This window comes from Oncorhynchus nerka, unplaced genomic scaffold, assembly GCF_034236695.1.
Source record: "Oncorhynchus nerka isolate Pitt River unplaced genomic scaffold, Oner_Uvic_2.0 unplaced_scaffold_121___fragment_6___debris, whole genome shotgun sequence".
Lineage (NCBI taxonomy): Eukaryota > Metazoa > Chordata > Actinopteri > Salmoniformes > Salmonidae > Oncorhynchus > Oncorhynchus nerka.
In genome coordinates this window covers 43,621-60,872 of record NW_027039941.1, presented here as the reverse complement: position 1 = coordinate 60,872, position 17,252 = coordinate 43,621, and the positions used below count along the sequence as shown (strand labels likewise).

Below are 17,252 nucleotides of genomic sequence, written 5' to 3'. Positions count from 1 at the left end.
TTGGACTTTAAGCAAGGAGAAAAAAGTGTGCGCTTATTTTTGGTCAAAGAAATGGGTAGATGGATCAAGTAAGTAAAGTATATGTTTTAGGTTACATTCAACTATATATATTTAAGACGTTTTTAGCTTATTTGATCATTTAAAAAATGTGTATAGGCCTATCAAATTTGGAAAATGTCGGTCAGCCTAATTCAATTGTAGTCGAAATGTGACACTCCCAACGAATATAGAGATGTAAAATAGTCTAAATCAGAGCCAGACTGAGGGCATTCTGACATCAGCAGTCCAAAAGGGGATGAGACCCTCGGAAGGAAGAGGCGGTTTGTGATGATGTCACAGGATGCCACTGTAGTGGATCAATTTCAATTTGAAGCTCGAGCTCCTCTCCTCGCTTTTACCGTAGAGCACACTGGATTGAACCATTAGGACAACCGGACTATTAGGGCTCTGGAAAAAGGGTCGGGAAAAGCAAAATTCGCTCTTTTCTTTTCATTTGAAGGCTACATTTCTCAGTAAGGTAAGACACATTTGAATGAATTCCAGTCCAGCAGAATGACAGATTGGAATGATTTCTGGTCTCTTTCTGGAATTGGTTCTGATTGGGTTTGGGTAGGCTATCAAGGTGGATCAGAATAAAACTGTCTACACAAATAGGCCTAATGATAATAAAGTGATAGTATATTTGATTGTTAAGATTGGGTGAAGAGCTAATAAAGCTTGATCAACCATGCATAGTTCCTTCTGAAGAACAGTGGTTTAAACATCACGGTTTACGTCCACTCCTACCCTGTTGTTGTTTTTGCTGTTGTTGTTATCTGCATTGTTATGTTAGAGGGAGTTTGAAAATTATGATGATGCTAAGGGATAATATGGGTTAGATAGATAGGGCTGGCCATGATGTGGTGCAGCACGGCAGGAATATATGCACTTCTAGAAAGAAAACTTCACGAAAGGCAGGGAGACAATATGAACAAAGGAAATAACACATATCAACGGCTATATCCTTCACACACAAGGTGATACTATAGAAGTTTCATCGCTTTTCTACCAACTTGTCATCTTGTTATTTTAATGTTCTTTCTTTTGAGCATTACAATGCCACATATTGGCTGGTTGCGCAGCTTCACTGAGTTCTATGATGACATTGGTCCTTCTCAGGGTAATAGAACCTTCACTAACTGTTGTCAGGGAGATTCAGACAGTTTGGAGTATGTCTGGAAGCCACTTCTTGATGCCTGCTGAATGGAGCACACTGCCTGTTACGAAATAGTCTGGACTGCAGATGTCTGCTGGCAAACGTCTCATTGCCATGGTTACGTGGTTACAAAAGCACCATGGTCAGTCTAAACAGATTGATAGAAGGCTTTGGTTCTGACTTCAGAAGCAGCACCATGTAAAATGTACACACATTGGTGATTGGTTTTGCTGCAATTCATTGATGTGAAAAGATTCCATTCCAAAGAGATGAGATGTGAGAGTACACACACACACACACACACACACACACACTGACAAAAGGTTTATCTTATTTCAATACTATACAGATGCAGGCGGTGCTTGACTTGGGCAGGAGCTCACCGGAGCTGAGTACCGGCACCTCAACTGAGTACCGGCACCTCAACGTTTCTACTGCTTGAGCTCCTGTTCGTCATATAGAATATTAGCTCAAAAGTGTTGTGGAGCTCCTGCATCTAAATATCAACAGTACAGGCACCTATTTCAGTCCAAGTCGAGCTCTGGTTGCAGGGCATGCTGTAACAAAACGAGTGCAACAACACTTTCATCTTCAGGTGTCTGAGCTGCACAGTGGAATGGGCTTGGTGCCCCTGAAGTGCCCCTTTAAGAGAGAAAGCACTGTGTGGTGACTAGGGTTTTGGACAGTGGAAAGGTTTGGGTACATTTCCAGGGGTGTGTTGGAGAAGGACATAAGTTAAACAAACTGTCAGAGGGTTGACAAGTGCTTCCTGATTTAGGAGGGCTGGGATGGGGCTACTGCAGGAAAGTGAGAAGGAGAGGGGGGAGAAAGAGAGAGAGGGATAGAGAGAGACAGGGAGAGGAGAAGGAGAGAGAGAGGATGGTAGGGGGGAGGCGGTAAATACCTCCATGTTTCCTTGGTTCTGCCAAGCTCTCTCTCTCCTCACCCCCTCATGAATTCCATTAATTTGGTACTGTAGAACCTTTGGGGTGTTGGCCGACTCAACCCTTCATGTTATGACCCAGGAAAGCTTGGAGAGGAAACCCTGACATGTCTCTCAGGCCCCTCCCTGGTGTTCCTCCCTGGTGCTTCAGGAAGGGCACAAGGTTATCGTGGTTGGGCCTGCTGTTATTCTGCTTGGCTTCAGAGAAGAGAAGTGCTTTTGTCTTATTGCCAAGCTGATGGTTTAAACCTGACGCTGCATGTTTGGGGAACGACCGTCGCTAGCTCTGTTTTTGTTTTAGAAAAAGATAGCTAATGCATTAATATCCAGCGGTGGGAGTTTGAGTAGCCCAGATCCCTGTGGATTTATATACATATTTGGACATTGACCAAGTTCTTATCATTTTGCCTCTGTACGCCACCACAATGGATTTGGAAGGAAACACAGCATATTGGAGTTGAACATAAATTACATTGAAATTAAATAATGAATGTGAGTTGAAAGTGCAGACTTTCAGCTTTAATTTGAGGGTATTTACCTCCAAATCGGGTGAACGGTGTAGAAATGACAGCACTTTTTATATGTGACCCCCCAATTTTAGGGGCTCAAAGTCATTGGACAAACTAACATAATCATAAACTAAATTGTGAGTTTAAAAACATATTTTGCAGTCAATAACTGCCTGAAGTGTGTAACCCATAGACATCACCAGATGCTGGGTTTCTTCTCTGGTGATGCTCCATCAGGCCTTTACTGCAGCTGTCTTCAGTTCCTGCTTGTTCTTGGGGCATTTTGCCTTCAGTTTTGCCTTCTGCAAGGGAAGTGCATGCTCAATTGGATTCAGGTCAGGTGATTGACTTGGCCATTGCAGAACATTCCACTTCTTTGCCTTAAAAAAGCATTGGGTTGCTTTCGCAGTATGCTTCGGGTCATTGTCCATCTGCACTGTGAAGCGACGTCCAATGAGTTTTGAAGCATTTGGCTGAATCTGAATACAAGGGAACCAATTCCATTGGCAGCCATATATGGCCATAACACCCCCTCCACCATGATTCACAGATGAGGTGGTATGCTTCGGATCATGAGCAGTTCCTTCCCTTCTGCATACTCTTCTCTTTCCAGCCGTCTGGTACAAGTTGATATTTGTCTCATCTGTCCATAGGATGTTGTCCAGAACTGTACAGGTTTTCTTAGATGTTATTTGGCAAACTCTAATCTGGTCTTCCTGTTTTTGAGGCTTGCCAGTGGTTTACATCTTGTGCTAAACCGTCTGTATTTACTCTGGTGAAGTTTTCTGTTGATTGTTGACTTTGACACAGATACGCCTCCCTCCTGGAGAGGGTTCTTGATCTGACCAACTGTTGTGAAGGGGTTTCTTTTCACCAGGGAAATAATGATTCTGTCATCCATCACAGTTGTTTGCCGTGGTCTTCCGGGCCTTTTGGTGTTCCTGAGCTCACCAGTGTGTTCTTTCTTTTTCAGAATGTACCAAATAGTTGATTTGGCCACACCTCATGTTTTTGCTCTCTCTCTGATGGGTTTGTTTTGAAATGTCAGCCTCATGATGGCTTGCTTCACTGGCAGTGACAGACTTCATGTTGAGGGTTAACAGCAACAGAGTCCAAATGCAAATGCCACACTTGAAATCAACTCTAGATCTTTCATCTGATTACTTATAAATGAACGAATGAGGGAGTAACACACAGCTGGCCATGGAACAGCTGAGCAGACAATTTCCAATGACTTTTGGTCCCTTAAAATGGGGTCACATATAAAAAGAGCTGTAATTCCTACACCATTCACCCGATTTGGAGGTAAATACCCTCAAATTAAAGCTGAAAATCTGCCCTTTCAGGTTATATTCATGAATTGATTTCAACTTTGGTTGACAGTTAAAATAATAATAACTTGGTCAATGTCCGAATAGTTCTGGACCTGAATGTATGTGATAGAAGATTTATATTACCCACTACTCGCTATGTACGGTATCTTAGGTTTACGGGTAGTATATTTGTCAGTTGGTGCTGTTCTCTTCACAGATGCTATTGGGCTGCACCTCCATGTGTGATTTATTATTGAGGAAAGGATCAAAGGGGCCGGTTCTGGGTTCAGTTCTGTGTGATTGATGGCTTCATCACATCAACACGTGTCTCTTTAATGCTTTCAAACCAAAACAAGTGTATCTGGAAATAGACTCCGACGTTTTGTTTATTGACATGGATGTGATAGGGTAGTTGGCTATGTCAGGGGTGCAACTTTGGTTTTAGAAGTGTGTGAGGGGGGACATTAATATTTTTTTTACGCATGGGCCTAAAGCAGTCCGTTGCCTCGTTTTGTATCACATTCCAACGGTAAAACTGGGGGGACATAAATGCAATTTCAGAATGTGTGGGGGGGGGCATGTCCCCCTTGTCCACAGTGAAAGTTGCGCCCCTGGACATAACATTCATATAAGTGACAATGTCATTGATAATAATGTAATTCATTTATCATATGAGTGACATAGCATTCAATCATATGAATGGTTCATCTAGATCCATCTATAAAGGTCTTCTTGAAAAAAACTTGTTTTAGTGTGTTATTATGACTGTGATCTCTCTCCCTCTTCTCCCTGTTTCTCTCTGAGACCGATAGGGGGATTATTGCAAGCAGTCTTGGCTCTGAGCCGTAGATAGCAGTTCGCTTGGCTGGGAGTGAAATTTTCCTCTCAGTAAAACCCCTTCCACCGTTCACAGACCTGCTGACCTGTCTCTATCTCTCCTCCAGGACCCGTTGACAGCAGAGCCAGGATGGATGCTAACGGCATATTCTCACTTCTGTTGCTGTGTTCTGTCACTGAGGTAATATACTCACCCAAGTTGTGAAGTCATTTACCCTTTGTCCTCGATATGCCTTTTATAAACTCACTGTGGCATGCAGAGTGAATATGGTTGCTCTTGAAAGTCGTTAAAACATGATCATAACTCATATTTAACTCTCAAATCCACACTTTCACTCTCTTGATTTGGTTTGATACTCTAAAATACTCTATGATCATCTCCTTACCTGTCCGTGAGTGTATCGTTTCCTCTGAGTGTTAGCCATTTATTCCACAGCTGTGCGTGTTGGCGAGCCCTGAGGGGAATGACTCCCAGCAGCACCATACCCAGAACGTCTACCACGACATCGGTGTCACCAGGAACACCATAGTCACTGCTCAGTTTGAGTGCTATCAGAAGATCATGAAAAACGACAAACACAACAAAATAGGTAAGGGTCCCTTAAGGGTGGTGTGGTGCAGGTTGTAATGGGGTAGTTCATTTGTTCAATTTCAATCTCATGATTTGCATGGTAGAGTATTTCAATTTACTCTTAGCATATTCAATTTGAATTTGAAATCATCTTCAGTCTTAACTGAAATGGTCCTAACCCCAGTGAATAGCACCTTCTAAGGAACTGACCTCCTAGTTTCAGTTTCAACTTAAAAGTTTGCCTAAAGGGATACTTCTGGATTTTGGCTAAATCTATTTCCCTAGAGTCAGATGAACTTGTGAATACCATTATTATGTGTGCAGTATGAAGGAAGTTAGAGGTAGTTTCGCGAGCCAATGCTAACTAGCGTTAGCGCGATGACTATGGGTATCTGCTAGCATGCTCATTGCCAAAATCCTGAAGTATCCCTTTAAACTGCCTGTGTTGTTGTGTCCCTTCACTCAGGGCCAGTTTGTAACAGGACGTGGGATGGCTGGCTGTGCTGGGAGGACACAGAGGCAGGCTTCACTACAAACCAACACTGTCCAGACTACTTCCAAGACTTTGACACAGCAGGTCTGTATTTTACAATCTGGCTGGTCTCTCCAACCCAACGACATTGAACAGAGATTATTGTATGACTGTATAAGGTAATGTACGAGTCAGCCTGGCTATTCTCTGTTAGGCTTTTCGAGAAATGTCCTTTGCTGTTTTTAACGTTCATTTTAGTATGGATAAAGGGATGAAAGTTATTCCCATGAATGGATATCGTTCTTTTTGAATTAATGCTGTGTTGATTGCTGAAATGAGCAAGCGTCACACCTGTCCACTCTTCTGTTGACTCACGTTGGTTGATGCACTACATCACTCACCTTCTGTTTCTAATCACCAGAAATGGCGTCCAAAGTGTGCAGTGAAACGGGTAATTGGTTTCTACACCCGGAGAGCAACAGGACATGGACAAACTACACCAAATGTACGGCATACACCAGTGCAGGAAGAGTGGTAAGACAAGGGACCTTTTGATAAGCTTTTTAATGTAGTTATGTTGTTGTGGATATTATATTGTAATGCATGTTAGGTTGACGTGGTGTATTCTTTCTCAGACAGCGATGAATCTCTACTACCTGGTTCTGATTGGACATGGACTGTCGCTAACGTCATTGTTCTTCTCATTGGGAATATTTTTCCATTTCAAGTAAGTTACTCTGTTAGCCCATAAGTATCCCCCTGTTATATATTTTATTTTATTAACCTTTATTTTAACATGGTGTCATATTGAGACCAAGTGTCTTTTTCAAATGAGCCCTGCACAATATAAACACACAAATCAACACAAAACCCAATAAAATACTCAATTACAAAACATGATCATAAAAAACGAACACAATCTTCACTTAGAGCATTCCCCACTACTGTTTTAAATTATATAGAAATACACTGCTCAAATTAAGGGAACACTTAAACAACACAATGTAACTCCAAGTCAATCACACTTCTGTGAAATCAAACTGTCCACTTAGGAAGCAACACTGATTGACAATCAATTTCACATGCTGTTGCGCAAATGGAATAGACAACATGTGGAAATTATAGGCAATTAGCAAGACACCCCCAATAAAGGAGTGGTTCTGCAGGTGGTGACCACAGACCACTTCTCAGTTCCTATGCATCCTGGCTGATGTTTTGGTCACTTTTGAATGCTGGCGGTGCTTTCACTCTAGTGGTAGCATGAGACGGAGTCTACAATCCACACAAGTGGCTCAGGTAGTGCAGCTCATCCAGGATGGCACATCAATGTGAGCTGTGGCAAGAAGGTTTGCTGTGTCTGTCAGCGTAGTGTCCAGAGCATGGAGGCGCTACCAGGAGACAGGCCAGTACATCAGGAGACGTGGAGGAGGCCGTAGGAGGGCAACAACCCAGCAGCAGGACCGCTACCTCTGCTTTTGTGCAAATGTGCATGTGTCTGCTCAAACGGTCAGAAACAGACTCCATGAGGGTGGTATGAGGGCCCGACGTCCACAGGTGGGGGTTGTGCTTACAGCCCAACACCGTGCAGGACGTTTGGCATTTGCCAGAGAACACCAAGATTGGCAAATTTGCCACTGGCACCCTGTGCTCTTCACAGATGAAAGCAGGTTCACACTGAGCACGTGACAGACGTGACAGAGTCTGGAGACGCCGTGGAGAACGTTCTGCTGCCTGCAACATCCTCCAGCATGACCGGTTTGGCGGTGGGTCAGTCATGGTGTGGGGTGGCATTTCTTTGGGGGGTCGCACAGCCCTCCATCTGCTCGCTAGAGGTAGCCTGACTGCCATTAGGTACCGAGATGAGATCCTCAGACCCCTTGTGAGACCATATGCTGGTGAGGTTGGCCCTGGGTTCCTCCTAATGCAAGACAATGTTAGACCTCGTGTGGCTGGAGTGTGTCAGCAGTTCCTGCAAGAGGAAGGCATTGATGCTATGGACTGGCCCGCCCGTTCCCCAGACCTGAATCCAATTGAGCACATCTGGGACATCATGTCTCGCTCCATCCACCAACAGACTGTCCAGGAGTTGGCGGATGCTTTAGTCCAGGTCTGGGAGGAGATCCCTCAGGAGACCATCCGCCACCTCATCAGGAGCATGCCCAGGCATTGTAGGGAGGTCATACAGGCACGTGGAGGCCACACACACTACTGAGCCTCATGTTGACTTGTTTTAAGGACATTACATCAAAGTTGGATCAGCCTGTAGTGTGGTTTTCCACTTTAATGTTGAGTGTGACTCCAAATCCAGAGCTCCATGGGTTGATAAATTTAATTTCCATTGATAATTTGTGTGTGATTTTGTTGTCAGCACATTCAACTATGTAAAGAAATAAGTATTTAATAAGAATATTTCATTCATTCAGATATAGGATGTGTTATTTTAGTGTTCCCTTTATTTTTTTGAGCAGTGTATATAGAAATATGGTGTTTTTCTTACTTTAGATTGAATAATTGAATTATTTTCTATGGAAGAAGGAGGAAAAACTCATTCATACTGGCCTACTCATAAGGAGGCATTAACGACACAAGCGTCATAAATTATGTTGGGAGAATGTAATTATAAGGAGTTGTAGGGAGTTTAACTCGATAAAGATGGTACATTGATCCCCTTCCATTGTTGTCCATTCAACATACGGATATTTTCTTTCTTTCCCTACCAGGAGTCTAAGCTGCCAGAGGATAACGCTCCACAAAAACCTATTTTTTTCATTTGTGTTGAACTCGGTCATCACCATCATCTGGTTGACAGCGGTGGCTAACAACCAGGGACTAGTGCAGAGCAACCCTGTGAGTATGATGACTAACAACCAGGGACTAGTGCAGAGCAACCCTGTGAGTATGATGACTAACAACCAGGGACTAGTGCAGAGCAACCCTGTGAGTATGATGACTAACAACCAGGGACTAGTGCAGAGCAACCCTGTCAGTATGATGACTAACAACCAGGGACTAGTGCAGAGCAACCCTGTGAGTATGATGACTAACAACCAGGGACTAGTGCAGAGCAACCCTGTCAGTATGATGACTAACAACCAGGGACTAGTGCAGAGCAACCCTGTCAGTATGATGACTAACAACCAGGGACTAGTGCAGAGCAACCCTGTCAGTATGATGACTAACAACCAGGGACTAGTACAGTACAACCCTGTGAGTATGATGACTAACAACCAGGGACTAGTGCAGAGCAACCCTGTGAGTATGATGACTAACAACCAGGGACTAGTGCAGAGCAACCCTGTCAGTATGATGACTAACAACCAGGGACTAGTGCAGAGCAACCCTGTCAGTATGATGGCTAACAACCAGGGACTAGTGCAGAGCAACCCTGTGAGTATGATGACTAACAACCAGGGACTAGTGCAGAGCAACCCTGTCAGTATGATGACTAACAACCAGGGACTAGTGCAGAGCAACCCTGTCAGTATGATGACTAACAACCAGGGACTAGTGCAGAGCAACCCTGTCAGTATGATGACTAACAACCAGGGACTAGTGCAGTACAACCCTGTCAGTATGAAGGCTAACAACCAGGGACTAGTGCAGAGCAACCCTGTCAGTATGATGACTAACAACCAGGGACTAGTACAGTACAACCCTGTCAGTATGATGACTAACAACCAGGGACTAGTACAGTACAACCCTGTCAGTATGATGACTAACAACCAGGGACTAGTGCAGTACAACCCTGTCAGTATGAAGGCTAACAACCAGGGACTAGTGCAGAGCAACCCTGTCAGTATGATGACTAACAACCAGGGACTAGTGCAGAGCAACCCTGTGAGTATGATGACTAACAACCAGGGACTAGTGCAGAGCAACCCTGTGAGTATGATGACTAACAACCAGGGACTAGTGCAGAGCAACTCTGTCAGTATGATGACTAACAACCAGGGACTAGTGCAGTACAACCCTGTCAGTATGAAGGCTAACAACCATGGACTAGTACATTACAACCCTGTCAGTATAATGACTAACAACCAGGGACTAGTACAGTACAACCCTGTCAGTATGATGACTAACAACCAGGGACTAGTACAACCCTGTCAGTATGATGACTAACAACCAGGGACTAGTGCAGAGCAACCCTGTCAGTATGATGACTAACAACCAGGGACTAGTACAGTACAACCCTGTCAGTATGATGACTAACAACCAGGGACTAGTACAACCCTGTCAGTATGATGACTAACAACCAGGGACTAGTGCAGAGCAACCCTGTCAGTATGAAGGCTAACAACCATGGACTAGTACATTACAACCCTGTCAGTATAATGACTAACAACCAGGGACTAGTACAGTACAACCCTGTCAGTATGATGACTAACAACCAGGGACTAGTACAGTACAACCCTGTCAGTATGATGACTAACAACCAGGGACTAGTACAACCCTGTCAGTATGATGACTAACAACCAGGGACTAGTGCAGAGCAACCCTGTCAGTATGATGACTAACAACCAGGGACTAGTACAGTACAACCCTGTCAGTATGATGACTAACAACCAGGGACTAGTACAACCCTGTCAGTATGATGACTAACAACCAGGGACTATTGCAGAGCAACCCTGTGAGTATGATGACTAACAACCAGGGACTAGTACAGTACAACCCTGTCAGTATAATGACTAACAACCAGGGACTAGTACAGTACAACCCTGTCAGTATGATGACTAACAACCAGGGACTAGTACAGTACAACCCTGTCAGTATGATGACTAACAACCAGGGACTAGTACAACCCTGTCAGACTAACATGACTGACTAACAACCAGGGACTAGTGCAGAGCAACCCTGTCAGTATGATGACTAACAACCAGGGACTAGTGCAGAGCAACCCTGTGAGTATGATGACTAACAACCAGGGACTAGTGCAGAGCAACCCTGTGAGTATGATGACTAACAACCAGGGACTAGTGCAGAGCAACCCTGTCAGTATGATGACTAACAACCAGGGACTAGTACAACCCTGTCAGTATGATGACTAACAACCAGGGACTAGTGCAGAGCAACCCTGTCAGTATGAAGGCTAACAACCAGGGACTAGTACAACCCTGTCAGTATGATGACTAACAACCAGGGACTAGTACAGTACAACCCTGTGAGTATGATGACTAACAACCAGGGACTAGTGCAGAGCAACCCTGTGAGTATGATGACTAACAACCAGGGACTAGTGCAGAGCAACCCTGTGAGTATGATGACTAACAACCAGGGACTAGTACAGTACAACCCTGTCAGTATGATGACTAACAACCAGGGACTAGTACAACCCTGTCAGTATGATGACTAACAACCAGGGACTAGTGCAGAGCAACCCTGTCAGCATGATGACTAACAACCAGGGACTAGTGCAGAGCAACCCTGTGAGTATGATGACTAACAACCAGGGACTAGTGCAGAGCAACCCTGTGAGTATGATGACTAACAACCAGGGACTAGTGCAGAGCAACCCTGTCAGTATGATGACTAACAACCAGGGACTAGTACAACCCTGTCAGTATGATGACTAACAACCAGGGACTAGTGCAGAGCAACCCTGTCAGTATGAAGGCTAACAACCAGGGACTAGTACAACCCTGTCAGTATGATGACTAACAACCAGGGACTAGTACAGTACAACCCTGTGAGTATGATGACTAACAACCAGGGACTAGTGCAGAGCAACCCTGTGAGTATGATGACTAACAACCAGGGACTAGTGCAGAGCAACCCTGTGAGTATGATGACTAACAACCAGGGACTAGTACAGTACAACCCTGTCAGTATGATGACTAACAACCAGGGACTAGTACAGTACAACCCTGTCAGTATGCAAAGCAACACAAATTATACTGTACATGTACAGTACCAGTCAAAGTTTTGGACTAGAGGTCGACCGATTATGATTTTTCAACACCGATACCGATTATTGGAGGACCAAAAAAGCCGATACCGTTTGGACACACTTACTCATTGGCCTAGAAGGCCAGCATCCCAGAGTCATCTCTTCACTGTTGGCGTTGAGACTGGTGTTTTGCAGGTACTATTTATTGAAGATGCCAGTTGAGGATTTGTGAGGCGTCTGTTTCTCAAACTAGGTACTCTAATGTACTTGTCCTCTTGCTCAGTTGTGCACCTGGGCCTCCCACTCCTCTTTCTATTCTTGTTAGAGCCAGTTTGCACTGTTCTGTGAAGGGAGTAGTACACAGCGTTGTACGAGATCTTCAGTTTCTTGACCATTTCTATTATGGAATAGCCTTCATTTCTCAGAACAAGAATAGACTGACGAGTTTCAGAAGAAAGGTCTTTGTTTCTAGCCATTTTGAGCCTGTAATCGAACCCACAAATGCTGATGCTCCAGATACTCAACTAGTCTAAAGAAGGACAGTTTTATTGCTTCCTTAATCAGCACAACAGTTTTCAGCTGTGAAAACGTAATTGAAAAAGGGTTTTCTAATGATCAATTGCCTTTTAAAATGATAAACTTGGATTAGCTAACACAACGTGCCATTGGAACACAGGAGTGATGGTTGCTGATAATGGGCCTCTGTAGGTCTATGAAGATATTCCATAAAATATCAGCCATTTCCAGCGACAATAATCATTTACAACATTAACAATGTCTACATTGTATTTCTGATCAATTTGATGTTATTTTAATGGACAACAAATGTGCTTTTCTTTAAAAAACAAGGACATTTCTAAGTGACCCCAAACGTTTGAACAGCAGTGTATATTAAAGGTGTAAATATAGTAAAGGTTTATATATTAAAGGTCCCAACCTGTTTCACAAGAACAGAATTAACTTAGGATGTAAATAATGAGCAAAGCATTTCCAAGCTCAGTAGACAAAAATGTCTACTCAACCATAGACTGTTGGTTGACACTGACAGGGGATATTCCAAGCTGATACTAGTTCTGCTACCCCACCCCCCACCAGGTGAGCTGTAAGGTGATCATGTTTATTCACCTGTACCTGTTTGGCTGTAACTACTTCTGGATGCTGTGTGAGGGCATCTACCTGCACACACTCATCGTCGTGGCTGTGTTCGCCGAGAAACAACACCTCATGTGGTACTACCTGCTTGGATGGGGTACGTGAAGTTACAACAAAACTATTAACTAATGAAACCATTCACTAACTATTACACGATTAAACAACGCTTGCCTTTTTAAGGGACGTTTCTAGAGGTTCATTTCATGTTGAATTACAGTTGTTTGTCCATTATGTCATCCATTAAAATCAATTATTGAATAATCTCCCAGGATTTCCACTCATACCTGCATTGATACATGCAATAGCACGAAGCTACTACTACAATGATAAGTAAGTATTTTGATATCTTTCTCTCTGGTCTTTGATAAGTATGCCATTCTCTGCCACATACAGTAATTCATGGATAAGCCATGTTGAGTCAAATATCTCTTGGCATCAATTCAATTCAATTCAAGGGCTTTATTGGCATGGGAAACATGTGTTAACATTGCCAAAGCAAGTGAGGTAGACAACATCTCCCTCTCTCCTCCACAGTTGTTGGATCAGCTCCAACACTTCCCTCCTCTACATTATCCATGGTCCCATCTGTGCTGCCCTGCTGGTGAGCCCTTCTTTAAGACACAATTCCAAGTACATTAACTAACGTTGATGACCATCCCTGTTCTTCCCCTTGTGTGATCACTGTAAACAGAACAGTCATCAACCTCAGGTCTCCTTTATACTCTGGGTGGGATTTTAAGTACATTTACTTTGGACATAATGGACATGTCTCTGGCTGGACTCACTGGACACATTGGCTTATTTCCAAAATCTCTCTCTCTGTCTCTCTCTCTCTCCCTCTCTCTCTCTCTCTCTCTCTCTCTCTCTGTCTCTCTCTGTCCCTCTCTCTCCCTCTCTCTCTCTCTCTCTCTCTCTCTCTGTCTCTCTCTGTCTCTGTCTCTCTCTGTCTCTTCTCCCCCCCTCCCTCCCTCCTACCCCCTTCTCTATCCCTCCCTCCCTCCCCCTCTCTCCTCCCCCTCTCTCTCCAGGTGAATCTGTTCTTCCTGTTAAACATTGTGCGTGTCCTCATCACCAAACTGAAGGTAATCCACCAACAAGCAGAAGATAATTTCCTCTATTTGCTGTAACAAATGGACTAATAAAGTTGTATTGTATTCTAGGTGACCCATCAAGCTGAATCTAGCCTCTACATGAAGGCTGTGAGAGCCACCCTGATCCTAGTCCCTCTCCTGGGCATCCAGTTTGTCTTGTTCCCCTACAAACCCCAGGGACGCTTCGCCTTGGAGATCTACGACTATATTATGAACATCCTCATGCACTACCAGGTAGGACAACTCTAGAACATTCTCAAATTTCTAGAACTCTAGAGACCTTCTAGAACTTCTAAGTCAACTCTAGAAGTTAAGTTAGAGTAGTGTCCCAAGCTGGTTAGTGTTATCTTCTTTGTGTTGAAGTATCCTCTTTCTATCCTCAGGGTCTCCTGGTTGCCACCATCTTCTGCTTCTTCAATGGGGAGGTAAGACTTCAGCGGGATATTACGTCAATTCTGAACTAACTCTCCGTCAGAAAGCTGAGCTGATGCAACCATAATGACTTTGATAAGGTGTCACGTTGAAGCAATGTAAACTGTTGTCCGATGGGACTTTCTTCCTTCCAGGTCCAAGGTGTTTTGCGAAGGCACTGGAACCAGCAGAGGATCCAGTTTGGCAGTAACTTTGCCCACGCAGATGTCTTCCGCTCAGCCTCATACGTGGCGTCATCCCTGACGGAGGTGCATCGCTGCTACAGCATCGACGGGCACACCGAACACATGAACGGCAAGAACAGCTACCACGACGTCGAGACGGTGACACCCACCATACTCCGGTCGGACAACCCGTTTGCCTGAGGCTGAAGGTCGGAAGTCGCGGGTCTTGGGTCTGTACAGTTACACAGTGGCAGTTAAACTTTCAGTTGAAATGGCTGCAGACAATTTGGAACTCTTTTCCCACCATATTCTAGAACATTTTCTCAAACTTCTTGGCAGTAGCCTTCACAGCAATTGGATGATGGTGAAAAAGTACATGAACGTTTATAGGGAGCACTACTCAGCCTCTTGATCTGGTCAATACAGTTACCTTCAACTGATCCACTTTAACTTCACGAGGACGGAATAGGCACTTAACTAGAGACACCTGTGTAAAGGAATGGACACTACCTACACTACCTTAAGGGTTTTAGTGTAAGGAATGGACACTACCTACACTACCTTAAGGGTTTTAGTGTAAGGAATGGACACTACCTACACTACCTTAAGGGTTTTAGTGTAAGGAATGGACACTACCTACACGACCTTAAGGGTTTTAGTGTAAGGAATGGACACTACCTACACTACCTTAAGGGTTTTAGTGTAAGGAATGGACACTACCTACACTACCTTAAGGGTTTTAATGTAAGGAATGGACACTACCTACACTACCTTAAGGATTTTAGTGTAAGGAATGGACACTACCTACACTACCTTAAGGATTTTAGTGTAAGGAATGGACACTACCTATACTACCTTAAGGGTTTTAGTGTAAGGAATCAATCTTGCCGTTTCATCCTGTGGACTGAAGGGCCTACGACTGTACAAAAACCTCTGACCCAAGAGCCTGAGACTCTACAACAACTTCTGACCCAAGAGCCTGAGACTCTACAACAACCTCTGACCCAAGAGGAGTACAGTGCAATTAACTTGTTGGGCCTTCTGGTGATATAATTACTTCCATTCTGTAAAGGACAAAGGAAACCTAATGTACATGGACCTTAAGCACTGGATTATGTATTAAGATTGGCAGGCTCTTTATGTCTCTCTTTATGACAAGACAAGTAACTAAACGTCACAGTGGATTTTTTTTATACAGTGTACAGTTACAATTGTTTTCTTTTACAGCAATTAGCATTGAATGTGTTATCATGTGTTGTTGTCTGTGGTTTGAATTTGCATGGTCATTGATGGCTACTTATTTATAACTATGTTTCAGTAGTACAAGATGGACCACCCATTAGAATGTTCATTTCCTGTCAGTGTATTTCCCTGTCCAGCGGTCTTCTCCCTTCTCTAGACTAGGGTTTAGTGTACAATGTTAATTTCCCTGTCCAGCGGTCTTCTCCCTTCTCTAGACTAGGGTTTAGTCCCTCTGTGGGAGTTTATGTCTGGCACATAAAATGACCTTGGTTTTGCCTCAGTTTTATCTGTCATAGTTGAATGTATGTAAGTCTTGTTTAAGTATATAAGTATTTTTTTTTCATAGAGTTGCTTCATATCCAAATGCTGGAGAGAATTCTGCTCACACGTGGATACTTAATGTGGAGGGAGAGAGAGCGCGTGAGAGAGAGGGGGGGAGGGAGAGAGAGGGAGAGGGAGGCAGAGAGTGGGGTGAAGAGAGGGAGAAAGAGAGAGAGACGGGGGAGAGGGAGGCAGAGAGTGGGGTGAAGAGAGGGAGAAAGAGAGAGAGACGGGGGAGAGGGAGGCAGAGAGTGGGGTGGAGAGAGGGAGAAAGAGAGAGAGACGGGGGAGAGGGAGGCAGAGAGTGGGGTGGAGAGAGGGAGAGACGGGGAAAGAGAACGAGACGGAGAGAGAGAGAGAGAGAGACAAAGTGTTTGTGTTTCCTGTATATTTCAATATGTATGTCTATGGATATGCCAATATAGAAATACAACATGTTCAAGGAGGAGTCTATAGGGTATTTATGTTTCTCACTACTTAAGTGAGTTACCTATCAACCATGAGTTACTTATCAACCATGAGTTACCTATCAACCATGAGTTACCTGTCAACCATGAGTTACCTATCAACCATGAGTTACCTATCAACCATGAGTTACCTATCAACCATGAGTTACCTATCAACCATGAGTTACCTGTCAACCATGAGTTACCTATCAACCATGAGTTACCTATCAACCATGAGTTACCTATCAACCATGAGTTACCTGTCAACCATGAGTTACCTGTCAACCATGAGTTACCTGTCAACCGTGAGTTACCTATCAACCATGAGTTACCTATTAACCATGAGTTACCTATTAACCATGAGTTACCTGTCAACCATGAGTTACTTATCAACCATGAGTTACCTATTAACCATGAGTTACCTATCAACCATGAGTTACCTGTCAACCATGAGTTACCTATCAACCATGAGTTACCTATCAACCATGAGTTACCTATCAACCATGAGTTACCTGTCAACCATGAGTTACCTGTCAACCATGAGTTACCTGTCAACCGTGAGTTACCTATCAACCATGAGTTACCTATCAACCGTGAGTTACCTGTCAACCATGAGTTACCTATCAACCATGAGTTACCTGTCAACCATGAGTTACCTGTCAACCATGAGTTACCTATCA

The 17,252-nt window shown here is 43.8% G+C and overlaps 1 protein-coding gene across 1 annotated transcript; it reads left to right on the top strand.

Moving 5' to 3' along the window:
- The first annotated feature begins 366 nt into the window (after positions 1 to 366).
- Positions 367 to 16,083, top strand: LOC115116364 (calcitonin gene-related peptide type 1 receptor-like). Its single transcript, XM_065015561.1, has 14 exons — positions 367 to 517; positions 4,905 to 4,978; positions 5,234 to 5,387; positions 5,835 to 5,945; positions 6,262 to 6,374; positions 6,476 to 6,567; positions 8,561 to 8,687; positions 12,820 to 12,973; positions 13,146 to 13,206; positions 13,411 to 13,477; positions 13,905 to 13,958; positions 14,037 to 14,201; positions 14,351 to 14,392; positions 14,534 to 16,083. Exons 2-14 carry the CDS (start codon positions 4,928 to 4,930, stop codon positions 14,762 to 14,764), a joined length of 1,422 nt encoding a protein of 473 aa, XP_064871633.1. The 5' UTR covers positions 367 to 517; positions 4,905 to 4,927; the 3' UTR covers positions 14,765 to 16,083.
- Positions 16,084 to 17,252: the final 1,169 nt, after the last annotated feature.

Coding starts and splice junctions, on each gene's coding strand:
- LOC115116364 (XM_065015561.1), top strand. CDS start 4,928: ATGGATGCTAACGGCATATTCTCACTTCTGTTGCTGTGTTCTGTCACT. Junction 6,375..6,475: donor ACACCAGTGCAGGAAGAGTG/GTAAGACAAGGG, acceptor ATTCTTTCTCAG/ACAGCGATGAATCTCTACTA. Junction 6,568..8,560: donor GGAATATTTTTCCATTTCAA/GTAAGTTACTCT, acceptor TTTCCCTACCAG/GAGTCTAAGCTGCCAGAGGA.